Source organism: Desmodus rotundus, chromosome X, assembly GCF_022682495.2.
Source record: "Desmodus rotundus isolate HL8 chromosome X, HLdesRot8A.1, whole genome shotgun sequence".
NCBI classification, from domain to species: Eukaryota; Metazoa; Chordata; class Mammalia; order Chiroptera; family Phyllostomidae; genus Desmodus; species Desmodus rotundus.
In genome coordinates, this window is record NC_071400.1 from 59089825 (window position 1) to 59117671 (window position 27847).

The following is a 27847-nucleotide window of genomic DNA, read 5'->3' on the forward strand; positions in this document are numbered from 1 at the left end:
CATGCTGGTACTGGACCTGGGCAACTAATAATCCTGAATCTCTTCACACAAGGCACTGTGACATGAAGCTCAGGCCAAGCATACGCTTGGATGATAAAGGAGGTCACTACTGGAACTGAGTGTTTGTCCTCTGCATTCTCAGGTTTAGCCGCTTTGCTGTTCTTACTTGGTGTTTAAATCAATTTTTTTTGCAGCCACTTACCCACCTGAGCTGTGCGACAGGCAGCTAAAAGATGGTGTTTTTGTGTTCCTGAGTTGAGAAATTTTTTTAAGTTTTATTTATTTATTTTAGAAAGAGGAGTAGGGAAAAAGAGAGGGAGAGAAACCTCATTCTGAGAAACATCAATTGGTTACCTCTTGTTCATGCCCTAACGAGGGACCAAACCTACAACCCAGGCATGTGCCTGACTGGGAATCACACCTGCAACCTTTCCCTCTGTGGGACAATGCCTAAACAACTGAGCCACACTGATCAGGGCTTTCAGTTGAGCTTTATGGGGGATCCACTTTATGGTGATATTCAGGGGTAGAGTGGCACATCAGGGCAGCTGCTGGAAAGGGTACTGTGTTGACTTGGCTCTGATCAAAATCCCATTTTACTAAAATGGGGAAACTAAGCCTCAGCTCAGGGGAGGGGCTTGCTCCACATGACATAGCAACTCTGGTGGGATGAAGCCCTGTCTTAAATCTAAGTGTTCATTTTTCTGAATAAGTTTCAAACTCTAGGGGAATTCATCAATGGAAGTGTTGATGGGAACAGATTGAGCTTTCCCCTAAGACTAGGGGAATATTTTTCAGAAGCAAAGTGGATTCAGAAGCTTCTCAAGGAAACAACACTTAAATATTGGTACTGATACCTTTTACTAGGGAAGCAGCCATATGTGCCTCACATGGTTGTTCTGGGGGTATAGTGGAACTGGGTAGGGGCTGTGGAATGTCTGCAGCAGCAGGGCATCCATCAGGTGACCACAGGGCTGGAACATGCACCAAGGGCCAGATTTTGCAAGTTCCTGATGTTATTTCACACAAGAAAACATTTTATATGATTTGAAATGCTCTCCCAATGAGACTTTTCCCATCCCTTGGGGTTCAGATGATTTCCTCAAGCACATCTCATGAGATGATTTCTTAATTCTAATAAATAAGGGTCATCATACATTTATGAACACATGGATCAACCGACCAGACACTCACTCTCTCTCTGCCTAATGGAACTATTTCCTAAGGGAAACAGTGATCGATAGAAAGGGAAAGCCTTTAGAATTTCAATGAAAATAACACTATTTCCTGAAACTGGGTGAATTTCGCAGAGGAAGCAATACAGGTGTTTCCTTCTCTGTCATATTTTATAATAAGACTGCTGAATTAATCAAGCTATGTTTTCACCTGCGTTCTATTTTGGATCACTGTAATAGGTCTCTTGCTCAGGATATGCATTTTTCCAGCATATTCCAGTGGTGTTAAAAGTAGAAAATAGGGGTGTCATGAGAATGGTGGTGAAAACCAAGAACAGAGTACCACCTATATTAGTCAAATAGTGATCAAAAAAGTTCTCCAGCCTGAGTACAATTCAGAAAGTTTAATAAACAGCCACAAAACATTGCACCAAAGCATTTGGAAACACAATTTCTACAAAGAGGCAAAGGTCAGGCTTCCATTCTAATCCTTTAATACAATCATTAACAGCCCCACCCCCACCCCCACATATCCACAACACTACACTCTTCTAGTCATAAATTTACCTACAGACACAGTCTTAGGAATAATGGGACTGGCATGCATTATCCCAGCAATGGCAAGGAAGCAGGGGATGAGGAAAGGATAGGTGAAAAGGCAACCAGCAGCTAATGATAGACCCCTTAAGAGCTTTGTTCAGGGGTAGACAGGGAAAATCTGTTTTTGGTACCATCTGTGACTTTACTTTGGTCTTCTAGGATTCTCTGGATGAGTGGCTGGGGCTGCCATCTTAATCTCATTTCCTTGAGCCATGACTATTAGAATTGGTCTTCTTGGGTAACACATTGTGACTTTTTAAAAATATTTTTGGTGTCCGAGCAAACTACATTCAGGACCCATCAGGCCTGTTGAGATTGTGCTGATTCTGAGGGTAACATGGACTTGCCTTCTCAATCTTGTCTTCATTTTGGCCTTTGGAAAGAGGCACATGATTATTCTGTATTACATACCCTTGTAAGGAGCCTAGGCAAATCACTCAAATGTCAAATACTTAGTTTATCTACCTTATAAAAATTTTATAATTATAACTGTCTTTTACTCACATTAAGAACAAATAAAATCAAATGTCCCCTAAATAATATATTATCAAACTGGTAATAAACTTAATGATTTAGTTGACTCAAAAATTGAGTAGACTTGGATTCACAGCCCCCACCCCCCACCTTGAACTCAGCATTAACAGAGGACCAGAGTTCTCTGATTTAGTGGGAGCAAAATTCTTAGGCCTGGGCTAGGGTGCAGAATGTGGAGGGTATGTAAGGAAGAATTTGATTTTTGTCTGCCAGTGGCTCTTATATTTTGAGCAAATCTTCAAGTGTCAACTACCACCCAGCCCCAATCTCTTGTTCCATCCAGTACTTGACTAGTTGCCTTAGCAAGAAAGTGACTTTTCCTATCACTCTAATCTTAAAAATTATTTGTGTAAGCATTTGATCTAGATCTTTTTTGTTTTTATTTGTACCTTTTTAGTATAAATTTTAAAAATACTTGTTCCTTTTCCTAAAGAGTTTGCAGGCAGCAATGAGTCCAAACCAAGCAGTGTCCAGCTGAATATAGGCTTGAAGGCTTGAGTGAAGAGGGCTTTCCTGGAGGAGAGATATACCCCCCAAAAAGATACTAGTTTCTTGAGGCCCTACACATGGCAGGGCACCAGCCACATTGGTGTCAGGCTGGCCCAGTTTGTTCTACTGGTTTGGGCCATACATGGTAGACAGTGGTGAGCTGCAATTGTCCCCACTAACCTCTAAGCCAATAAAGAGGCTTGGGGCCATGTTCAGAGGAGAGCACTGACACCTGCCTTTGCTACTAGTACTTAAGCCTAGTGGGGAAGGTGGTAAGCAGGACCACATAGGACAGCCTTGCCTGTCTCCCTACTGAGTCAGAATCATCTGATCTGGACCAATCAAAAATCCTTCTTGGTCTGGACCTTTCAAACAGCCAGGGATCCCACTACAGGTAATAAAGTCTCTGTTTTTCAGTGGGCAAAGTGCAATGAAATACATGCAGTGCCTTCAGCTGGGGTGACTGGCAGACTAAGATGAGCTTCTGGACAAATGGCAGTGTTTGATTCTGATGACAGTACACTTAGCAATGTTAAAGGGACAAGTAATTTTTCTGTTAATTTTTTTCATTGAGATTCATAAATATGAATTGAGAGTCACAGCTTGGTAGAGGGTTAAAAAGAAGGATCCTCAAACACATGAAGGGGAGCCCTGGGGTTTGGGTGTGTAGATGCACAGTCCTAGGGTATACTGTGATCTGGTTTCTGCACTGCCACTATCTACTGTTTGCGGATCATGCCCTTTATAGCTGACTCCCGGTTGACATATGTGGCCCAATAGACCAGATTGAAAATGGCAAAGAGCACAGGAAAGATGATGCGGGAAATTTTGTCAACCTTGCTGACACTGTTGTAGGTCTTGGTCTCAGTTGGGATGTCCTGAACATAGGTGGTCTTGGGAGAAGCAATGATTGTTGGGGTTGAGGAAGCACTGGAAGCAGCGCCCTTGGAGATGGTAGAGAACTCAGTGTCCTTAGCCAGGTTGATGGGATAGGTGGTCCCCACGATGTTGAAGGTGGTGCTGGTTTTCTTTGTTGGGGCTGCTGGTGTTTTCTTCTAGGGACCAGAAAAAGTAGAGGAAAAGAGGGAACAAAAAGAGATAATTAATTCTTTACATTGAGCACCTTCAGAGGCTAAGGAAAGGAGGAAAACTGAGGGAAGTTAAGAAACAGGGGCCCTGAGGCCAATAGCACTGAGTAGCCAGGTCTGTGTCTAAAGAATTTGCATCATCCTGGTTAAATAGCTATGTGGCTTTGACCAAGTAACTTCTCCTCTTTGAGCTTTAGTTTCTTCATCTGTAAAATGAGGATCAAAATATTTGACAGGGTTGTTGACAGAATCAGATGAGAGAATGGTGGTAGAAATCACTTGAAAACTGTGAAATGTTGGTCACAGGGTCCTATATCATCATGTGATTTCACCCTCACAGTGATCCTAATAAGGTAGGTGGGTGAGATTATTCCCATTTGAAAGATGAGAAAAAGCCTCAGACTGAGTGGCAGAGCCCACAGTAGCCACCTGGGCTCCTGACTTTTATCCAGGACTGTTCCATGCTGCTTTCTATAGGCACAAGATACTTTTTGGTTACCCGAGAAATAACTCCAAAAGGCTTCAGCCATCAAGTGGCACATCTCCTGTGGGGAAGAGAGCTCAGTGAGTCTGAAAGTAATTTTGTCTTAAAGACACAATAAATACTACTGCATGTTTATATGCATCATTACAATGGTATCTCACCCTTCACGCATGGTAAATGTGTTCAGCAAGCTAAGAGGCACTCCAGGGTATATCACTCCTGCAAGGCTGCAGGCCAGAGCCACAGCCTCCCCAAGGAGCTATGCAAGTGCTCCCCTCTTACACAGTAGGGGCAGGGATAGCTGAAGGCTTGCTATGACACTCTCCTTTGGATTTCTTTTCAGGATAAAAAATACCTAATGGTAAACAAGTATGCACAAATGTGCCCATTAGTTCTCACATATCTAACTTGTGTATATATGAACCCTCCATGTAGAAAAGAGAAGAGACAAAGCTCAGGCCTCAGTTAGAAGAGAGAGGCTGAGAAAGGGGAGGCCAAGGGAGCAGGCCAGTCCCAGACTCAAGTCAAAGTCAGTGACCAACTTCATAGTCTGTAGTGTTTGCTGCCTCACTCCCCACTCTGGACTGTCTTCTTTCCATTCCTCTTTGTTTCTAGGGACAAGTGGGGATAGATGAGCTTCAGAAATGCTCAAGTACTCAAGAGTATCTGATAAAAAGTGATGATTAGTTTTATTGCCCTAATTTCATACACCTCACATTGTTTCCTTTCTGAATGTTACTTTGCTTCCCAGCATGTGTTTCACCTCTTGACTCCTCTGCTTCCTACGTGTTTCCTCCCTGGGTTTTTCTATTTCCACCATCTCTTACTTACCTCTTTCTCCTAATCTCTTTCTATTTGTTTTGTTCTTTACTTAAGAGTCCCCATTTTGATCTAATTTTCCCTTTTAGACCACACTGCCATTTATTTTCCTGATCCTAATAATAACATTTGCCAAATATTTACTATCTACTGAGCCAAGAACTGTGTTAGGTATTTATGGACAGGTGGGAAGGTTAAGAGATGTGTCAGTTTTAATTCATGTTTTTCAGGAGTTCATAATCCAGTGGATAGACTTGTGAATACATTATGGCCATATAATGTGATTAGGGCTCTAACAGATATGAGCAGTGTGATATTAATTCTTAGAGAGAGAGAGAAGGTACCTACAGGTGTTGGAAATGGTGGCTCAGAGAAGGCAATGAGGTTTATGAGCTGGGTTGCAAAAAAACAGCGGGAGCTCATCACATGAAGATGCAGCACAAGCCAGTGTGCAGGCCAAAGGGTCTGCTTGTTTGAGGGCTGACAAGGAGTCTGCTGCAGCTGAATCACAGTGTGCATGGCAAAGGCCTTGGGTGTCATGTTCTCCTCTTCTGCTTTCCTGTGCTAGCTTCAGGGTTTTCAATCAGAGAGGAAGAGTAGGACAAATGAAAGGGTGATGATTTAAGTAAATGAATAGTCTGACTAATAAAACCTTTAGAAAGCATTACTGGTCTTTCTCTTTAAGGATTGCAGTCACATTGCTACAAGTAGAAGGGGGCAGAACTCTAAGGCTTATAAAGTTCTTGTAAATGCTTTAAATACTACATGGGCCTCATTTATAATTAGCAAATCAATTGTGTGAATAGAGGCCTGCTGCTAAATGCCCCTCAGCATTTAGATAAAAGTGCACTTTACATGTTTGCCTGCTTACTTACTAATTTGCTTAGTAATTCTTTTTCTCATGGGTAGGCATGAAAAAATAAAGAAAAAGAAAAAATAAAAGAAAGAAAACAACCTACCACCCTAACGTTGCTGGAAGCTTTCACATGTTATTTCACTTAGTCATTTTATAAGCTGATTATGACCAAGTGTCCAAAACAATCATTCTGAACAACAAACACTTTCTTTAGCTCCATAGGTGCTTTGTGTTCTATAGATGGGAGAAGCAGAGTTTGATTTAATTGCAGATTTTTTAAGTAATAAAGGAAAATTATATTTTAATTTACCTTTTCCTTTCCAAAAATGGCATATTTTAATCAGCCAGCATAATTTTTACCTAAACTGTCAAAGAGGGAAATCAAAGCAAATATTTTAGTGTTAATAAGATAGGAGCAGAAGTCAGAGATTATTGGTTAATATTTCTGCATCTAGTTTTCTAATATTTCTCCATGTTCTGGAATTTGATAGATACAAACTAGACTTACTTAACTTTGACCAAGTTGCAATTTTAAACTTACCTCTTTAGTCAAATGCCTGGCTCTTAGGCATGAAATAGATGATTACTAAATGATAAAATGTCAGACATATCCCCACTGAAAATTTTCCATGTGACTTGCAGTTTGTTCCTCCTGAGTCTTGACCTCTCCTCCACAGAGAGCATATCTCTATATAGTTCAGTAATTCCCATACAACAAAACTGAAACTTACTTCTCCAAGTTGACCCAAAGACAGGGATAACTTTCCTTTTAGAAAGCTACTTCATGTGGGTTTTCAGATGAGGCGATGAAAACTTTTATGGACCAACGCATGTCCAGCTCAAGAATTTGCTTCAAATAACACTCTTGTCTATTTCCAGAAATACAAATTAGAGGGTTAGTTGTAGGCCTGAAGGTACTTGACACCCAGCCAGGACTACATAGTATATGCAGATATGGCCCAGTGTCTTTGTGTCTATTCCCTAATAGCCATCCAACTTTCCTGAATCACAGTTTTCAGAAGTGGGGCAAAGTAATAGAGTATATCATGATTGTGATTCAAAGAAGAATCAGAGCAATGAAAAAACAATGAACATCAGTTTTTAAAATGGGAAAAGGACTTGAATAGGCATTCATCCAAAGAAGATATACAAATGGCCAGTAAGCACATGAAAAGATGCTTAACATCACTGATCATTAGGGAAATCTAAACCAAAAACCACAATGAGATATCACCTTATACCTATTAGGATGCCTACTATCAACAACAACAACAAAACCAGAAAATAACAAGTGTTGGAAGCATGTAGAGAAATTGGAACCCTTGTGCAATTTGAGAAGTGTAAAATGGTATAGCCTCTATGGAAAAATGGTGTGTTGGTTCCTCAAAAATTTAAAAACAGAATTAAAATATGATCCAGATATTCCACTTCTGGGTATATACTGCCCCAAATTGAAAGCTAGGTCTCACATTGAAATTAAGAACAATCTGACAGTAACCAGAGGGGAGGTGGGAGAGGATAATGGAGGGAAGGGTTTTCAGGAACAACTATAAAGGACACATGGATAAAACAAAGGTGAGGAGTGGAAGCAAGGGAGGGAGGTGGGTTCAGCTGGGGTTGGGGGGGAGTGGTGGGAGGTAAATACAGACAACTGTAATTGAACAATAAAATAATTAAAAAATAAAGCTAGGTCTCAAACAGATATTTGCACATCCATGTTCATAGCAGCATAATTTCCAATACCCAAAATGTAGAAGTAACCCAAGTGTCCATAGAAGAATAAGTAAACAAAACATGGTCTATCATATAGTGGAATATTATTCATCCTTATAAAGAAAGGAAATTCTGACACATGCTACAATATGAATAAACCTTGAGGATATTATGTTAAGTAAAATAAGACAGTCACAAAAAGACAAATACTGTATTATTCCACTTATATGAGAGTACTTAAGAGTAGTTGAATACATAGAGACAGAAAGTAGAATGGTGGTCGCCAGTGGAAGAGAGCATGGGTATTTGTTGTTTAATGGGTACAGAATTTCAGTTTTGCAAGATGAAGGGTTCTGGAAATTGGTTGTACAATATTACGAATATACTTAACATTACTGCACTGTACACTTAAAATGATTAAAACTGTAAATTTTAGGCTGTTTAATGAGTAAGATTAATTAAAATAAGAGGGAATTAAAATAAGGGAGAAAGCACAAGAAACATGGTGAGAGTCATAAATAATGACTGAAGGGAATTCAAAAAACAGAAAGGGAACATGAGAGATTAGGAGGAGGTCAATAAAACAATAGAAAGAAGAGAAAATGCAGGTGGAATAAACTTAATCACTTGGTCCAGTTTTGTGAGAGATTGGGAGGTATCTAGAGCATAAGTGGCAAATTATCTGAGGCTAGATCACAGCTAAGGAAAGAATGGATGAGACTCAAATGCTTTCTATGCTTTGGTGGAATGAAAGGAACACAGTAAGTTAAGGCACATCTCACACAATGGTTTTTACATTCCCCATGCAGAAGTTGAAATGAATGGTCAAGACTTAAAATAGATTTTATAAGAAAGAGAAACAGAATGGATTATGGACACAGAGAAGGACTGCAGGCACAAGTTGAAAGACCAGCAGAATTTAAGAGTATAAGCTCATAAATATCAGCAATCCAACAACATCTGTGGAATTTTTTTAAGAGAGGAGTTGGATTGAAGTGAGTGAGTAAGTTGAGTGACTACAATGATACTCCATGCAGCCAAGGCTGGATAGAAAATCAAGGAAAAGAGAGGGAATCATGGATTTTGAGAAACTGTAGACATTATTCAGTTATTCATTCATTTGGTAAGTATATACTGAGTATCTACTACATGAGAGGTTCTGTGCTAAGTGCTGCAGCTGTAGCAATGGAGAGCAAAACGTGGCACCTGCCCTCATGGAGCTCACATTCGAGAGAATGAGGACAGGTAATAAACATGTAAGCAGATAAATATATACAGGAATGTAATGTGAGGAGGTGAGAAGTGTAATGGTGACACATAAAGCAGGGCAAAGGACAGAGAAGGATGATGAGTGCTAGTCAGAGGAAGTCCTTTTGAGAAGGTGAGCAGAGATCTGAATAAAATGAGGAAGGAAGCCATGAAAAGATCTGAAAAACAAAACTTCCAGAGAGAGAAAATTGTGGAGACACAGAACATGGGGTTGGAATGAGAGTGATGTGTACAAGGATCATCAAGGAGGTCACCTGTGATGAGTGAAGTAAATGGGAAAAAACAAGAATGGTAAGAGGTAGTATTGTATATCTGGGAACCAGATCCTATAAGGCTTTAAAATCCATGGTAAGAATTATGAATTGTGATCTATGTGTGATGGGAAGTCATTGCGTATTTTGAGCAAAAGTTCTCCACTTTACAATTTTTTATTGTTGTTCAAGCACAGTTGTCTCCATTTACCCCAAAACACTCCCCCGAGCCCTACCCAACCCCACCGCCCACCCGCAAACCTACCCTCATTTTCTTGCTCCATGGGTCCTTAATACATGTTCCTTCACAACCCCTCCCCTGCTTTTCCCCATTCCCCCCTCCCCCTCTCCCTTCTACTTACTGTCACTTTGTTCTTTATTTCAATGTCTCGTTATATTCTGCTTGCTTGTTTGTTTAGTTGATTATGTTCCACTTATAGGTGACATCATCTGCTTTTTGTCTTTCACTGCCTGGCTTATCTCACTTAGCATAATGCTCTCCAGTTCCATCCACGCTTTTGAAAAGAGTATAAGTTCCTTCTTTCTCTCTCTTGCATAGAATTCCATTGTATAAATACACCATAGTTTTGGGATCCACTCATTTGATGATGGGCACTTAGGTTGCTTCCAGTACTTCGCTATTGTAAATTGTGCTGCTATGAACATTGGGGTGCGTAGGTTCTTTTGGATTGGTGTTTCAGGGTTCTTAGGGTATAATCCCAGCAGTGGAATTGCTGGGTCAGAGGGCAGTTCCATTTTTAGTTTTCTGAGGAAATTCCATACTGTTTTCCACAGTGGCCTCACCAGTCTGCATTCCCACCAACAGTGCACTAGGGTTCCCTTTTCTCTGCATCCTCTCCAACATTTGTTTGTTGATTTGTTTATGTTGGCCACTCTGACCAGTGTGAGGTGGTACCTCATTGTGGTTTTAATTTGCATCTCTCTGATGGCTAGTGATGCTGAGCATCTTTCATATGTCTCTGAGCACTCTGTATGTCTTCCTTGGAGAAGTGTCTGTTCAAGTCCTTTGCCCATTTTTTAATTGGGTTGTTTGTCTTCCTGGACTGCAGTTGTGTGAGTTCTTTATATATTTTGGAGATCAGACCGTTGTCTGAGGTATCATTGGCAAATATATTTTCCCATACTGTTGGTTCTCTTTCTATTTTAATGCTGTTCTCTTTAGCCATGCAGAAGCTTTTTTTTTTTTTTGATGAGGTCTCATTTGTTTATTCTTTCTTTTATGCCCCTTGCTTCAGTGGATGCGTCTGTGAGGATGTTGCTGCGTGGAATATCTGAGATTTTCTTGCCAATGTTTTGCTCGAGGACTTTTATGGTGTTACGACTTATACTTAAGTCTTTTATCCATCTTGAATTTATTTTTGTGTATGGAATACGTTGGTGATCGAGTTTCATTTTTTTCCATGTACTTGTCCAGATCTCCCAACACTATCTGTTGAAGAGACTGTTTTTGCTCCATTTTATGCTCCTGCCTCCTTTGTCAAATATTAATTGGCCGTAAAGACTTGAGTTTATTTCTGGGCTCTCTATTCTGTTCCATTGGTCTGTGTGCCTGTTTTTATGCCAGTACCAGGCTGTTTTGATTACAGTGGCCTTGTAATACAGTTTGATGTCAAGTATTGTGATCCCTCCTGCTTTGTTCTTCTTTCTCAAAATTGCTGCAGCTACTCGGGGTCATTTATGGTTCCATATCAATTTCTGAAATGTTTGTTGTATATCTGTGAAATATATCATGGGTACTCTAATACGGATTGCATTGAATCTATAAATTACTTTGGGTAGTATGGCCATTTTGATGACGTTAATTCTTCCAATCCATGAGCATGGTACATGCTCCCATTTGTTTGTGTCTTCCTTAATTTCTTTCTTCAATGTTGTGTAGTTTTCTGAGTACAGGTCTTTTACCACCTTCCTTAGGTTTATTCCTAGGTACTTTATTTTTCTTGTTGCTATTTTGAATGGGATTTTTTTTTCCAGATTTCTGTTACTGATGTTTCATTGTTGGTATACAGGAATGCCTTTGATTTCTGAGTATTGACTTTGTATCCAGCTGTTTTGCCAAATTCATTTATTAGGTTGAGTAGTTTCTTGGTAGAGTCTATAGGATTTTCCATGTATACTATCATGTCATCTGCACACAGTGACAGTTTCATTTCCTCCTTTCCAATTTGGATGCCTTTTATTGCTTTTTCTTGTCTGATTGCTGTGGCTAGGACTTCCAATACTATGTTGAATAGGACTGGTGAGAGAGGGCATCCTTGTCTTGTTCCTGATCTTAGTGGGAGAAATCTAAGTTTTTGTCCATTGAGTATGATGTTGGCTGTAGTTCTCTCATATATGGCCTTTATTATGTTGAGAAATGCTCCTTTTATTCCCCCTTTGTGAGTGTTTTTTATCATAAATGGGTGCTGTGTCTTATCAAATACTTTCTCTGCACCTATCAATATGATCATGTCATTTTTGTCTTTGCTGTTGTTGTGATGTATTGTGTTTAATGATTCATGAATATTGTATCATCCTTGCATCCCTGGGATGAATCCCACTTGGCCATGGTGTATGAACTTTTTAATGTATTGCTGGATGTGGTTTGACATATTTTGTTGAAAATTTTAGCATCTATGTTCATCAGCGATATTGGCCTGAAGTTTTCTTTCTTTCTTGTGTCTTTGTCTGGTTTTGGGATTAGGATGATGCTGGGTTCATAAAAAGAGTTTGGGAGTCTTCCATCACTTTGGATTTTTTTGAATAGTCTGTGAAGGATAGGGGTTAGCACCTTCCTTAAATGCTTTGTAGAATTCTCCTGTGAAACCATCTGGTCCAGGGCTTTAGTGTGTTGGGAGTTTTTGCATTACTGCTTCAATTTTGTCTGCTGTAATTGGTCTGTTCAGGTTTTCTGCTTCTTCTTCATTCAGTTTTGGAAGATTATATTTTTCTAGAAATTTGTCCATTTCACCTAGGTTTTCAAATTTCTTGGCATACAGTTCTTCATAGTAATTTCCTACAAGCCTTCATATTTCTGTGGTATCTGTTGTAATCTCTCCTCTTTCATTTCTAATTGTGTTTTATTTTGATCCTCTCTCTTTTTTTCTTGATGAGCCTACTTAAAGGCTTGTCGATTTTGTTTATCTTTTCAAAGAACCAGCTCCTGGATTCATTGATCCTTACAATTGTGCTTTTAGTCTCTATGTCATTTAACTCTGCTCTGATCTTGGTTGTTTCCTTCCTTCTATTTTCTCTGGGCAGTCTTTGATTTTGTTCCTCGAGTTCCTGTAGGCATAGGGTTAGGTTATTTGTTTGAAATGTTTCTGTCTTTTTATGGTAGGCCTGTATTGCTATGAACTTCCCTCCCAGGACTGCCTTTGCTGTGTCCCACAGGTTTTAAGTGGTTGTGAGTTCGTTTTCATTTTTTTGCAGAAAGTTTTTGATTTCCTCCCTAATCTTGTTCTTGACCCATTCTTTGTTTAATAGCATGCTATTCAGTCTCCATGATTTTGAGTGCTTTGGGTTTTTTCCTTTGGGATTGGTTTCTAGTTTCAGTCCCTTTTGGTCAGAGAAAATGCTCGATATGATTTCAGTTTTCTTGAGTTTGTTGAGGTTTGTTCTGTGGCCTATCATGTAGTCTATCTTTGCAAATGTTCCATGTACACTTGAAAGAATGTGTGTTTTGCTTCTTTGGGATGAGAAGCTCTATACATGATAATTCCATTTCATCTTGGGTACGGTTAAGTGACACAATATCCTTGTTGATATTTTGTTTGGAAGTTCTGCACGTTTTTGACAGTGGGGTGTTAAAAGGCCCTACTATAATTATGTTGCTGTCAATATCTTTCTTGAAGTCCTACAAGATTTTATGTATTTGGGTGCTCCTATGCTGGGTGCATATATATTTACAATGTTTACATCTTTTTCGTGGATTCTTCCTTTGAGTATTATGAAGTGACCTTCTCGGTCTCTCTTTATGGCCCTTCTTTGGAAGTCTATTTTGTCTGATATGAGTATTGCTACCCCGGATTTTTTTTTTCCTTGTGCATTTGCTTGGAAAATTTGTTTCCAGCCTTCACTTTCAGTCTGTGTAGGTCTTTTTTCTTGAGGTGGGTCTCTTGTAGGCAACGTATCTATGAGTCACGTTTTCTTGTCCATTCTTCTACTCTCTGTCTTTTGGTTGGAGCATTTAATCCATTTATGTTTATGTTATTATCGATAAGTAGTTATTCCTTGCCATTTGTCATACCTGTGTTCCTCTCTCTTTCTCTTTTCCTTCCTTTCCTTAAAGGAGTCCCTTTAGCATCTCCTCCAGAGCTGGTTTGGTGGAGGTGTGTTCTTTTAGACAAATTTTGTCTTGGAAACTACTTATTTCGCCTTCTATCTTGATTGAGAGCCTTGCTAGGTAAAGTATCCTTGGTTGCAGGCCTCTGGTTTTTATTACTTGGAACAGTTTTTGCCATTCTCTTCTGGCTTGGAGCGTTTCCATTGAGAAGTCAGTTGGTAACCTTATTGGGGCTCCCTTGTATGTTACTTCCTGTTTCTCCCTTTCTGCCTTTAAGATCCTCTCTTTGTCTTGGAACTTTGCATTTTAATTATGATGTGTCTTGCAGTGGGGCTGTTTGGGTTCCTTTTTCTTTTAATCTATTTATTGATTATGCTATTACAGTTGTCCCATTCCCCCCCCCACTCCACTCCATACTGCTCACCCCCTCCCTTCCAAATTCCCCCCCTACAGTTCATGTCCTTGGGTCATACTCATAAGTTCTTTGGCTTCTACATTTCCTACACTATTGTTACCCTCCCCCTATTTTCTACCTATCATCTATGGTACTTATTCTCTGTACCTTTCCCCTCCTCTCCCCCTCCCACTCCCCTCTTGACAACCCTCCATGTAATCTCCATCTCTATGGTTCTGTTCCTGTTCTAGTTGTTTGCCTAGTTTGCTCTTGTTTTTGTTTTAGGTGTGGTCGTTAATAACTGTGAGTTTGCTGTCATTTTTACTGTTCATATTTTTTATCTTCTTTTTCTTAGGTAACTCCCTTTAACATTTCATATAATAAGGGCTTGGTGATGATGAACTTCTTTAACTTGACCTTATCTGAGAAGCACTTTATCTTCCCTTCCTTTCTAAATGATAGCTTTGCTAGATACAGTAATCTTGGATGTAGGTCCTTGCGTTTAATCTTGGGTAATGTAATGATGATGTGCCTTGGTGTGTTCCTACTTGGGTCCAGCTTCTTTGGGACTCTCTCAGCTTCCTGGACTTCCTGGAAGTCTATTTCCTTGGCCAGATGAGGGAAGTTATCCTTCATTATTTGTTCAAATAAGTTTTCAATTTTTTGTTCTTCCTCTTCTCCTTCTGGCACCCCTATAATTCAGATGTTGGAACGTTTCAAGATGTCCTGGAGGTTCCTAAGCCTCTCCTCATTTTTCCGAATTCTTGTTTTTCATTCTTTTCTGTTTGGATGTTTCTTTCTTCCTTCTGGTCCAGACTGTTGATTTGAGTCCCAGTTTCCTTCACATCACTATTGGTTCCCTGTACATTTTCCTTTGTTTCTCTTAGCATAGGCTGCATTTTTTCATCTGGTTTTCGAACAGATTCAACCAATTCTGTTAGCATCTTGATAACCAGTGTTTTGAACTGTGCATCTGATAGGTTGGCTATCTCTTCCTCGCTTAGCTGTATTTTTTCTGGAGCTTTGAAGTGTTCTGTCATTTGGGCCTTTTTTTTTTTTTTTTGTCTTGGCGCATCTGTTACTTTAAGGTGTGGAGCCTTAGGTGTTCACGGGGGCAGGGTAATGCTGGTCGCTGCACTGTGACACTGTATGTGGGGGAGGCGCCCGCTTCACTCTTCCCTGTACTTCACTCCTTCACTCCACTACCCACAATCAAACTGGGCCATTCTGGTGCTGGCTCCCGAGTGTGTGGGCTTGTGCACACTCTAGGCCCCTGTGGGTCTCTCCAACGACCTCTCCTGTGAGGCTGGGAGTCTCTCCTGCTGCCGCCCCAACCCCCACGGGCGTTTTCAATCGGAGATTTGAGGCTCCATTTCCCCGAGCCGGAGCCATGGATTGCGCAGCCTGCTTCGCTCCCCCGCCATTTGTCTGGCTTATCTGTGCGCGAATGTGGGGCAGCGGGGTGCTACCCACCGCTCTGCCTGCCTGGCTCTCCACCACTCTGAGTCTGGCCCTCTCGGTCCATCTGTGCGTGAATGTGGAGCCCCAGGGTCTGCCAGTGGTCGGACTGCTGCCCCGTTGGTCCCACACTCCGCCAGTCTCGGTCCCGCCATGGCCACAGGAGTCCTCTTCACCGTGGTGCCCATCTCCGCCCCTCCTACCGGTCTGGATGAATGTCCATTTTTTATTTTCTTGGTGTCGGACTTCCTTGCTTTTCGATCCTCTGTCAGTTCTGGTTGTGCAAGGAGGCGCAGTGTGCCTACCTATGCCACCATCTTGGTTCTCCTGGGTTCCTCTTGCTTGGGACTCTGTGTTTCCTGGATTTGTGTGACTTTTTCTGTCATCAGATTATGGAAATTTTCCATCATTACTTTTTCAAACAGATTTTCTATCCCTTGCTCTTCTTCTCCTTCTGGTATCCTTATTATATGGATATTATTACCTTTCATGTTGTCCTGCATTTCCCTTAATCCCTCTTCATTCTTTCTGAGCCTCCTTTCTTTTTTTTCTCTTTCTGGATGTTTTTTTCTACTTTGTCCTCCAGGTCGCTGATCCGATCATCTGATTCATCAAGTCTGCTTTTCATTCCTTCTACTGTGTTCTTCAATTCAGAAATTGTATTCTTCATTTCCTCTTGGCCCTTGTTGATAGTTTCTATTTCCTTTTTCATGATATAGTTTGCAGTGAGTTCATTGTAGTTTCCTTGTAGTTTCTGGTAGTTCTCTATGAGCTCAGTGAGCTTCCTGATAACCATTGCTTTAAACTCAGTATCTGATAGTTGACTTGCCTCTATTTCATTTAGCATTCTTTCTGAGGCTTCCTCCTTTGCTTTCATTTGGGGATTGTTTCCTTGTGTTCCCATTGTTTGTGAGACTCTTCTTGTTAGCCTCTGCTTCTTATATTGATCTGTTCTGACTCCCTGGTTTTATAGTATGAACTTCTATGGTAGAATGCCAGTGGGATTCAGTGGTGCTGTCTCCTTAATCTCCTGTGCTCACTGGTCTTGAGCTGACGTTTTTCGGTCTAACGGGGTCTATCTCTGGTCTTTTCAGAGCTCCAGGTTTTATTGTTTCACCTGTGGTAAAAAGGTGAAAGAAGGAAAAAAAAAAAGGAGATGGGAAGGAAGGAAAAATGAATAGAAAAGTAATGGCAGGAAGGAAGAAGTAATAAAGAAAGATCGGAGGCAAGATAAGAAGGAATTTTAACAAAAATTAAAATAAAAAAATAAATAAAAGAAGGCAGGAGGAAGGAATAAAAAAGTTACGGATGGAAGGAAGAAGGAATAAAAAAAGAAAGAAGGACAGAAAGGAAGAAGGAATTTAGGGGGAAAGGAGGAAAGAAAAATAAAAAATGTCTTCTGCTAGCTTTAAACCGGTCAGGTTAGTTCTACTGGTCTTCCTGTCTGTGAAAAGGGAGGGGGTGTTTGGAGGGATTGGTTTCACTTTTCTCCCTTCCTGAGCCACACTCTTTGCTGTTGTCCAGCTTCCAGTCCAGTTCCTCTGGGTCCTTCTGCTCCCCTCTAGGCCTTTAGTTCACCAGTTGTGCTGTCCTTGGGGCGCACCAATTAGGGGCAACTCACACTCCACCTTCTTGCTCTTTGCTGTCCTAGATGCTAAGAGCTCTTCGTGCTCCTTCAGCATAGTTCAGCCCACAACTGGGTCAAGTCTTTCCAGGGACTGCAGTCTCCCCTATCCCTGCAGCTCCCCTGTGCTGGGCGTTCTGCCTTCCTCCTGGAGAGCCAGTAGGCCCTGCAGGGCTCTGTGCGCAGGGACTTGGTGGGAGTTGTTTAGAACTGGTCCTTCAGGTGTGGTTGCCTGTGGTAGCCAGGCAGTAGATCGGGTTGCACACTGATCCACTGCTTTGTGCTTGTGCACTGGGGCAGCTGAGTGGCTTATCAGGGTACACACCCATTCTTGGTTTCAGGTGTGAGCGCCCAGGCTGCTGATTGAGGTGTGTGCCCACCCAGGCGCTTTGGGCCTGTGCACTCAGGCAGCCAGATCGATCATTAGGGTTTGCGCCCACCGAGGTTTCAGTTGTAGGAGCCGAGTCTGCTGATCAGGATGAGCACCCACCCAGGGTTTCAGGTGTGGGCACCCAGGCCGATGATCCTGGTGCACGCCCACCCAGGCTTCAGGTGAGTGCTGGGGCTGCTTATCTGGCATTCACAGTCCAGGGGCTGAGAGGGTGGGGCGCAATAGGCCATGGCTGCTGTGGAGAGTTCTCTAAACAGCCGCTGAGAGCCTCTATTTTCTCTTCTTCTTTTTGAGAAATTCCTCCTATTCAAACCCCCCTGGTCCAAACAAGCACCTGGCATCTCACACAGCCCAGCCTGGCTCTCTCCCAAGAATCCTGCAGCAGACCCCACACCGCGGCTGGGGGCTTCAGCTGCCCTGGTCTCCGCACTGGTCCCAGGGACTTTATTGTCCTTAAACACTCTTCTTACTGTCTGATCTTTCAATGTCCTCTATCTTTGGTCTCTGATCTTCATATATGCTGGAATACCATTAGCTGTTAGCTCTGTTCCTCAGATCAGCTAGGCGTTTCACTGGTGCGGAGGGGAAGTGGACTCTGCTCCCACCTATTTCACTGTCATCTTTTGAATGGGTCATTTAATCCATTTACATTTAAGATTATTATTGATAGGTACTTATTAATTCCCCTCCCTTTGTTCCTGTGTTTCTTTCTCTCTCCCTGTGTTTCTTCCTCTTCTTTTAGCAGTCCCTTTAGTATATCTTGCAGTGCTGGGTTGGTGGAGGTGTATTCTTTTAGTCTTCTTTTGACTGGAAAAGTCCTTATTTCACCTTCCATTTTAATTGATAATCTTGGTAGGTAGAGTAGTTTTGGTTGCAGACCTTTGCTTTTCATTAATTGGACTATTTCTTGCTATTTTTTTTGGTTTGTAGCATTTGTGGTAAGAAATCAGCTGCTAGGCATTTTGGAGCTCCCATGTATGTTACTTCCTGTTTCTCCCTTGCTGTCTTTAAGATTCTCTCTGTGTCTTTAAAACTTGGTATTTTAATTGTGATGTGTCTTGTAGGAGGCCACTTTGGGTTTATCTTGATTGGGACTCTCTTTACTTCCTGAATGTGCATGGCTTCCCCTGCCACCTTCCAGATTAGGGAAGTTTTCTGTCATTATTTTTTCAAATAGGTTTTATATCACTTGACCCTTTTCTGCTCCTTCTGATACTCCTATGGTTCGAATGTTGTTGAATTTCATGTTGTCCTGCAGTTCCCTTAGGCTATCTTCATACCTTTTGAGTCTCTTTTCATGCTCTGCCTGTACCTGGGTATTTCTTTCTACCTTATCTTCCATCTCACTGATTTGGTCCTCTGCTTCATCCAACCTTCTTGTAATTCCTTCTAGTGTATTTTTTATTTCAGAAATTGTATTCTTCATTTCTTCCTGGTTCTAGTTTTTTGTTTTTATTTCCTTTTTGATGCTGTTATAGTTCCCACTCAGTTCCTTGTAGTTGTCACTGATTTCCTTAAGCATCCTTATAATGATTCTTTTGAATTCTATGGCTGATACTTTGCTTGCTTCCATTTCATTTAGCTAATTTACTGGAGAATCTGTTTTCCTTTTTTAAAAAATTTTTGTTCAGTTACAGTTCTCCTCACTATCCCCCATTATTTTCTTCAGCTCTATCTACCACCACCTCCCACATTCAATCCTACACACCCCCTTTGCCTTTTCCATGGGTCCTTTATAGAAATTCCTTGATGCTTCTTCCCCATTTTCCCCACTATCACCCTGTAATACCACCTCACACCGGTCAGAATGGCCGTCATAAAAAAAGGAAGAAACAAGTGTTGTAGAGGTTGTGGAGAAAAGGGAACCCTAGTGCACTGTTGATGTGATTACAGACTGGTGCAAACACTATGGCAAACAGTATGGAATTTCCTCAGAAATCTAAAAATGGAACTGCCCTTTGACCCAGCAATTCCGCTGCTGGGATTATACCCTAAGAACCCTGAAACACCAATCCAAAAGAGCCTGTGCACCCCAATGTTCATAGCAGCACAATTTACAATAGCCAAGTACTGGAAGCAACCTAAGTGCCCATCAGCCAATGAGTGGATCCAAAAACTATGGTATATTTACACAATGGAATTCTAAGCAGCAGAGAGAAAGAAGGAGGTTATACCCTTTGCAACAGCATGGATGGAACTGGAGAGCATTATGCTAAGTGAAATAAGCCAGACGGTGAGGGACAAATACCATATGATCTCACCTTTAACTGGAACATAATAAATAGAAGAAAAAAGGAAACAAAATATAACCAGAGACATTGAAGTTAAGAACAATCTAACAATGGTCAGGGGGGAGTGGGGAGGGGACAGTGAGGAGAGGGGATTACAGGAACTACTATAAAGGACACATGGACAAAATCAAGGGGGAGGGTGGAGGTGAGGGAGGGAGGGGGTTCAGCTGGGGTGGGGTGGAGGGATGGGGAGAAAAGGCATACAACTGTAATTGAATAACAATAAAAAATTAAAATTTAAAAAAGATGTCTACAGTAAAGAAAAAATGATTTCAGAGAATGGGGGAAGCAAACTAATAAGACTAAGGAGTAAAGCCCAGGTTGAGAGAGGGGGAAAAAAGGAAGAAAAGGGAGAGAGAAAACAATGAAATAGAATTCCTCACTCAACTTTTCAGGGGAAGGTGAAATGGATTAAGACAGCAGGAGAGTATTCTATGGGATTTAAAGTAAAAACAAGTAGTGAACAAATAAGAGTTCCTTCGGAGAAGTGCGTCAATAACCATCATATTTCACCCAACTAGCCACTGTTTATAAAAAGTGAAAAATAAATAAGACTCTTATTAGAAGGGAAAAGAATGTGATATAACTTAAGAAAGAAGAGTGCTTATGTGAGGTCAGATGGAAGAGAAATAGTGAGAGTAAGGAATAGAAACAGTGTAGTGTGAGGGAAAATAAAGTTAACAACAACAGTAATAAAGCTCAGGGAGATAGTGAAGTGGATTAATACCAAGGAAGTGTGCTGTGTGGGATTTGGAATAACAATAATATGATAAGTAATACATAATCTGAATAAACAGAATAAAAATTAAAAGGTCAAGAGTTGTATGTTATTTAGAATATGAGTGAAGTGAAAGAAGAAAAATTAAAATGCAATATGAAAGGAAGAATAAAAAACAATGAAAACAAACAAAAAACTGAAAAAAAACAAATAAATGAAAAGGAGAAAAAAAACATGCAAGTTCTGAAAGATAGCAAAGTGAAATTTGTCTCAGCTGTTGGTGTTCATCTTCTCACTTCTTTCTGGATCTGTCTCCGGTTTTCTCACAGCTCCAGGTCTTATTGTCTTACCTTTTTTTTTTAATTTATTTATGTTTATTTTATTTTTTAATGTTGTTGAAGTACAGTTGACCTTTTGGCTAAAATCAAGTGTAGTATCTGTTATTATCAGTTTATTGTCTTACTCTTGAAAAAAAAATGCTTCCTGCTAATTTTAAATCTGCCAAGTAGATTTTGCAGGTCTTCTTGGATCCTGCAGGCATTGGGGGCCTGTGTTCCACTTCTTTTCCTTTCCTGTGGCTCCACAAGGGTGGGGACTCAGTCTGGGCTACAATAATCACAGGTGCCCAATTTCCAGCCCATGCCCTCAGAGCACTGTGCAACCTGCACTGTCACTCTGCGCATTTGCACTAGGCTGGCGCCGATAATCTACCTCATTTTACAACCCTTTGATCAGCCCCTGAGGTGCACTGAGTGGGAGCAAATTGCATTCACCCTCTTCCCTCTGTGTTGGCCTGTCTGTTGCATTCATGCAAGGTCTCTGCATGGCTGCTCAGTTCTTTTGTTGAGAAAAGTCCCCATTGGTGCCACCTGCTGCTTCTAACAAGCACCCAACTTTCCACCCAGCCCAACTCTCTGACCAGTCCAGAGACTATCTGGGTCACAGCCAGTGACTGCCCATCTCCTCTCCCAGCTTCAGATGTCACCAGGCTCCCAAATTTCCCTGGTACTGTCCCAGTCGGCAAACACTGAGGGCTGTGTGTCACTTACTCCCTTTTTATCCCCCTTCAGCAACTTTGTGCATGCTGGTGAAGGTCTCTCCTGGTGAAGGTATCTTTTGGTGCATGTCTGGGACTTCCCTGATCTTCCAGGGCAGTGAGCCACTAGGCTGCTATCACTGACATGGCTCTCCTCCACAGCTCCCATGGCAGCCACAGTCTCCCACGCAGGGCCCAGGGAACTTCCTATCAGCCTACAATATCTCCTTACCACCCGTTTTTAAGCATCCTCTGCAACCTTTGGCTTCCAAACTTCATGTCAGCTGGGATTCTGTTGGCTGTTCACTTTGCTCTTCAGAAGATCAGATCGGTATCCCAGCTGTGGGCACAAGCAAGTGGGCTCAGCTCCCACCTACCTCAACGCCATCTTCATACCTCTCTAATTTATAATTTTTAATGGTCATTCTAACTGTTGGGCAGAATATAGGCAGATGGCATGAAAGCAGAAGAATAAAATTAAGAGGTTAAATCCAATGAGGCTAGTGAGATATGGCAACTTGAGCACAAAGGAAAATATCAAGGAAACAAGGGAAAAATTGGAAATCCTAACATGTAAGAAACCAGGTGAAGATTTGAAGCTTTCAAAAGAAACATCTTTAGTGTAAGAGATGGAAGACTAATGGTCTGAGAGCAATAATAGGGATTAAGAGGATGTGACCTACACTTCCAGAAAACGGGAGTGAGAAGATTAACACCTTCTGCCAAGCAGAAAGGCAAGTTCTCTAGAATAGCAAAGTGAAATTTGTCTCAGTTTGTCAGTTGTTTGGGGTTAGCCTTGTGTTCACTCTTTGGGTCTATCTCTGAACCTTTCACAGCTCCAGGTCTTATTGTCTCACTTGGGGAAGAAAAACAAGGAAAAAAAAAGCCTCCTGCTAACTTTAAACCCGCCAAACAACTTCTGCTGGTCTTCCTGGATGCTGCAGGATGATAGGGCCTGGGATTCACTTTTCTTCCTTCCTATTGTTTTGCGAGGATGGGGGCCAGGTCTGGGCTGCAATTTTCACAGCACCCAGCCTCCAGCCCAGGTCCTCCCTGCACTGCCAGGCCCCCACTGCCCATCTGTGCCAGGCTGGTGCCTTCAGTCCACCAGTTGTGCTGTCTTTGAGGTGCACCAATTAGGTGCCACTCACACACCACCTTCTCACTTTTTGCTGTCCTAGATGCTAGGAACTCTCAAAGTCTCTTCAGGGTAGTTCGGCTTCCCCACTGAGTTAAGTCTTTCTGGGGACTGCTAACTCCCTGAGCCCTGCTGCTCTCCTCTGTAGGAGGCACCTCCTCCTTTCTCTTAGTGAGCTAGCAACACTTTGGAGGCAGGGGTGGGGGTGTGGCTGCATTTATGGCTGTGGGGCATGGCCGGAACAGCTGCTGTGGGAGAGTTGCCTAAACAGCAAACAAGAGCCTTGTTTTGAATAAAATCCTTCTATTCAAGCCTGCTGCTTCTAATAAGCACCCGGCCTCTCACACACACTAACTTTCCAACCAGACTGGAGACTGTCCAGGTCAGGGTCTGTCAACTCATCTCCCTTCTCCAGTCATCACCTGGCTTCCCAATTTGTCTGGTAATGACCTAGCCAGCGTGGACAGTCCCCGCGGGTGAACATCATCCCTGTGAGTCTCCCACTTTGTCTTTATTCCCCCCAGTGACTTGAAGCATCTAGGTCCATCCTGGTGCCGCTCTGCCCTCCCTGTTTGTCAGGGGAAGGAGCTGTTGATTTGGCTCTTGTCCAAGGATCCTGCAGCAGGCTGGGGACTGCAGTAGCCCTGGTCCCTGCACTGCTCCCAGGGACCTTGCCATCCCAGTGCAATCTCCTTACCATCTGTTTTTCAATGTCCTCTACAATTTTGGCCTCCAACCTTCATATATGCTGAGATTCTGTTGGCTGTTCATTCTGTTCCTCAGAAGATTGGCTAGGTGTTCCACCAGTGTGCAGGGGGAAGTGGCCTCTCCTCCCACCTACCTTACTGCCATCTTCATCCACCCCAGTGCTTTCTTAAAGGGCCAGCACACAAAATCTTGTCCACAGCTACTAACCCCAAGTTGCAGCAGAGAGATGGTGGCTCCAAGTGGACAAAAGTCCTATGACAAGAGACTGAGATGTGTGGCTCTGGGGAGATGACTGAAGGGACAATGACCAGGGTCCCTGTGCTGAGTCTTCTTGCACCACCCACAGATTCAATCTTTCTTGGGTGGAACACTTGCCTCCATACGACATCAGCCTGGAGGAATGTAATAGCCCCACCCACCTGACTCCCTGTTGCCTTCCCTGTGAGAGAAAGTCTTCTACTCTGCAAAGAAGTTAGATGCTTGGGGCCAGGGCACAGAGGTCTGGGCAGACACAGGGGATGTCAGAGACTGAACACTGTGGCTCTGCGGAAAGGGTCATTCCTCCCACCTTCCTGCAAGCTTGAGCAATGTCAACTGCCATCATTGGACATCCACTATCCGCACAACTGCAATGACCTGCAGTGCTGCCCTGCCAACCTCCATCTCTCCAGGAGGCCCAGGCAGAATCTAGGACAGAGTTATGTGGCTCTAGTATAGGGGCCATTTGTTCCCTTGTATGCCTGACCCCTGGAGAGCCCTTGCTTTACATGGCCAGATCTTGGTCTGTCTAGGCCTGATAAATTGTTCCAGCCTCCCCCTGATAACTTTGTAAAATCCTACTTAACTACAAAAAGTCTGTGGGCACCTGGTGGGTGTCCGCTGGCCTTCGTGTGTACCCTGTGACTTTTGCTGAGTGGCCTCACACCCATCATTAGCACCAAGTTTAAATTTATATCAGCCTGGAGCATGCCACTCGCCCCTACCTGGCGACCCATTAAGAACCTACCTTATATAACTCAAGTACTACCAGAGACTTTCAGTAACTGAGCCTAAGAGGCATCTGACAGGAAGAGGCAGGTAGAAGCAGAACTCTAGATGTTCAGGCCTTTTTCTAACCTGCTCCTAGGCTTGGTGCTAGTGGTAGTCTATCTTGGTGTATATTTTGAGCCCTCCCATGAATACCTAGGTACTGCAGAGGCAGCAAGAAACTTTGGATCACTTTGTAGCTCTAAAGAGGTAGCACATGGAAAGTCACAGGCTGTATCTGACATTGCCCTTCACCATACTACCTCCCAAGAAATCCCAGAAGCAACACATCTGGTGGCAGGCTTCAGGCCACATTAGACTAGGACCCAATTAGGTTCAAAAGTGGCACATCTGAAGGGAAATCTCAGCAGGCACCAGGCCCTGCTGGGGCAAATTCCACTTTGTGTGGTCAGCACCAGCACAGCAACTCATACACTGTGGTTGGAGTCAATCTTCATAGTCAGCCAGCCTGAGGGTCGACCCCACACATGGATGGGTCAACAGAAATCAAGACTCAACTACAACAGGAGAGACCACATAACCCACACAAGAGACATTCCTGGAGGACTTCCTTTGAGGATATGGGAGCCTGTGCTACTGAACCCCAGAGGAGACCTACTAGATAATACCACCAAACTATGACTGGGAGACACAGAAGAGCTACCTAATACACAGAAATAAATATAGAGAGGTAGCCAAAATTGGGAGAAAAAAGAAACATGCCTCAAATGAGAACAGGCAATATCCCCAGAAAAGGAACTAAATGAAGTGGAGGCAAGCAACTTAACAGCTATATAGTTCAAAACAATGGTTATAAGGATGTTCAAGGAACTTAGGGGGAGAATGGATTAACTCAGTGAGAACTTAAAAAAAGAGATAATGAGCATAAAAGAGGACATAAAAACTATAAAAAGGTCAGAAATGAAGAGTACAATACCTCAAATGAATAATACACTGAAATGAATCAACAGTAGGTTAGATGAAGCAGAGGATCAAATCAACATTTGGATGATGAGGTGGCAGAAAACACCCAATAAGAGCAGCAAAAGGGAAAAAACTTAAAAAGAAGACAATCTAAGGGACCTGTAAGATAACATGAAGCATAACAATATTCACTTCATCAGGGTACTAGAAAAACAACAGAGAGAGAGATCAAGAAATTAAGAACTTATTAATAATGACTGAAAACTTCCTTAATTTGGTGAAGGAAAAAAACCACACAAGTTCAGGAAGCACAGAGAGTCCAAACAAGATGAATCCAAAGAGGCCCATATGAAGACATATCATAATTAAAATGGCAAATGTTAAAGACAAAGAAAGAACCTTAAAAGCAGAAAGAGAAAAATATTAGTTACTTATGAGTGAGCTCACATAAGACTGTCAGCTGTTTTCTCAACAAAAACTTGGCAAGCCAGAAGAAGGGATTGGCATGAAACATTCAAAGTGATATAAAGCAAGGATCAACAACCAAGACTACTGTGCACAGCAAGGCAATCATTTAAAATTGAAGGAGAAATAAAGAGCTTCTCAAACAAGAAAACGTTAAAGGAGTTCATTACCACCAAACCATTATTACAAGATATGTTAAAAGGGCTTCTTTAAAAAGGCATACAACTGTAATTGAATAACAATAAATTTTTTAAAAAAAGAAAGGAACATAGTTATGAAGAATAAAATGGTGATAAATACGTACCAAACAATAATCAATTTAAATGTAAATGGCTTAAATACTCCAATTGAAAGACACAGGGTAGCTGCCTAGGTAATTAAACAAGATCCATATATATGCCATGTACAATAGCCCAATGCTAAACAAAAGAGACACACAGACTGAAAGTTAACTGGATGGAAACAAGATATGGCATACAAATGGTAATGAAAAACAAAGCTGAGGTAGCAATACTTATATAAGACAAAACAGAGTTTATTTATTTATTTGAAGATGGAAATTTTGCAACATCTTTTATTTTATTTTTATTTTTAATATTTTTATTGTGTTCCAATTACAGTTGTCCCCATTTCCCCCCATTACTCTCCCCTGCCTTACCCTCATTTGAAACAAAGTCTGCAATAAGAGAAAAACAAGGAAATTACAAAATGATAGAGATCAATTCAAAAAGAGGATATAACCTTTGTAAATATTTATGCACCCAACATAGGAACACCTAAATATTTAAAGCAAATCTTGATGGATACAAAGGGAGAGAATGACAGTAATATAGTCATAGTAGGAGATTGCAACAACACATTAACATGAATGGATAGAGCTTACAGACAGAAAGTCCACATGAAAACATCAGCCTTCAATGACACACTAGAGCAGTGATTTTCAACCAGTGAGCCACAAGGTTTTTTAAAACATTTAGTACCTGAACTCTTTTCCCTTAGATTGTCAACTTAAAAAATGACAACAGCCAACACAATAGCTGTCTGGTGTGAATGCCCTGTCTTGAACTATAAATATATAGGTCATATAATAGAGTTGCATTTATTGGTCACTTTGGAACAAAAGGGGTAGGTAATTATTGTGATTATTATTTGCTTTAAATCAGTCAAAATTATACCTATTTTTCTCAGATAGGCAAAAAATATATTTTTTAGCGTGCTGCAGAATTTTGGTAATTAGTTTATGTGCACCATGAGAAGAAAAAGTTTCAAAATTGCTACATTAGAGCAGATGGATTTAATTAACATTTTCAGAGCATTTTTCCCAAAGTAGTACACTATATAAGGTGGGGCAAAGGTCGTTTGCAGTTGTTTGTATGAAAAACATACAATGATTAATAAATAAAAATACAAGAATAAACTCTGGTTTGCATACTCACAATTGTAAACCTACTTTTGCCCCACCTATACATTCCTTTCAAGTATAGGTGGAACATTTTCTAAAACAGACCACATGTTAGGACACACAACAAGTCTAAATAAATTAGAGAAGATTGAAACCATATCAAGCATCTTCTCTGACCACAGTGGAATGAAAGTAGAAATCATTTGCAAGAAAAAAAAATATGGAAAACACACAAATACATAGAGGCTAAAAAGCATGACACTGCACAATGAATGAGTTAACAGTGAGATCAAGGAAGAAATCAGAAAATACCTCGAGACAAATGAAAATATAACCACAAAAATCAAAGTCTTTCCAGGAAGATGGCAGCGAGATAGGTGGGAGCAGAGTCCACTTCCCCTCAACCCCAGTGAAATACCTAGCTGATCTGAGGAGCAGAGCGAACAGCCAACAGTATTCCAGCATATACGAAGATCAGAGACCAAAGATGGAGGACACTGAAAGATCTGACGGTAAGAAGAGTGCTCAAGGACAATAAGGTCCACGGGACCCAGGACCGCGCGGTACAAGGGCGGCAGAAGCGCCAGCCCTGGCACAGGGGCTGCGGCAGGAGTCTTGGGAGAGGGCCAGGCTGCGCTGTGAGCAGCCAGGTGCTTGATTAGACCAGGGGGGCTTGAAAAGGAGGAATTTCTCAAAAAGAAAAAGAAAA

At 41.6% G+C, this 27847-nt stretch overlaps 1 protein-coding gene across 2 annotated transcripts in view; it reads right to left on the reverse strand.

The window, feature by feature from the left end:
- Positions 1–1597: 1597 nt before the first annotated feature.
- Positions 1598–27847, reverse strand: part of GABRA3 (gamma-aminobutyric acid type A receptor subunit alpha3) — a 413998-nt gene continuing 387748 nt past the window's right edge. The window contains exon 10 of one of the 2 annotated variants that reach the window (XM_045188241.3): positions 1598–3853. In XM_045188241.3, coding sequence (XP_045044176.1) covers positions 3518–3853 — 336 coding nt within the window. In that variant the 3' untranslated portion in view covers positions 1598–3517. The remainder of the gene's footprint in view (positions 3854–27847) is intronic. The other variant, XM_053917478.2, reaches the window with a different exon arrangement.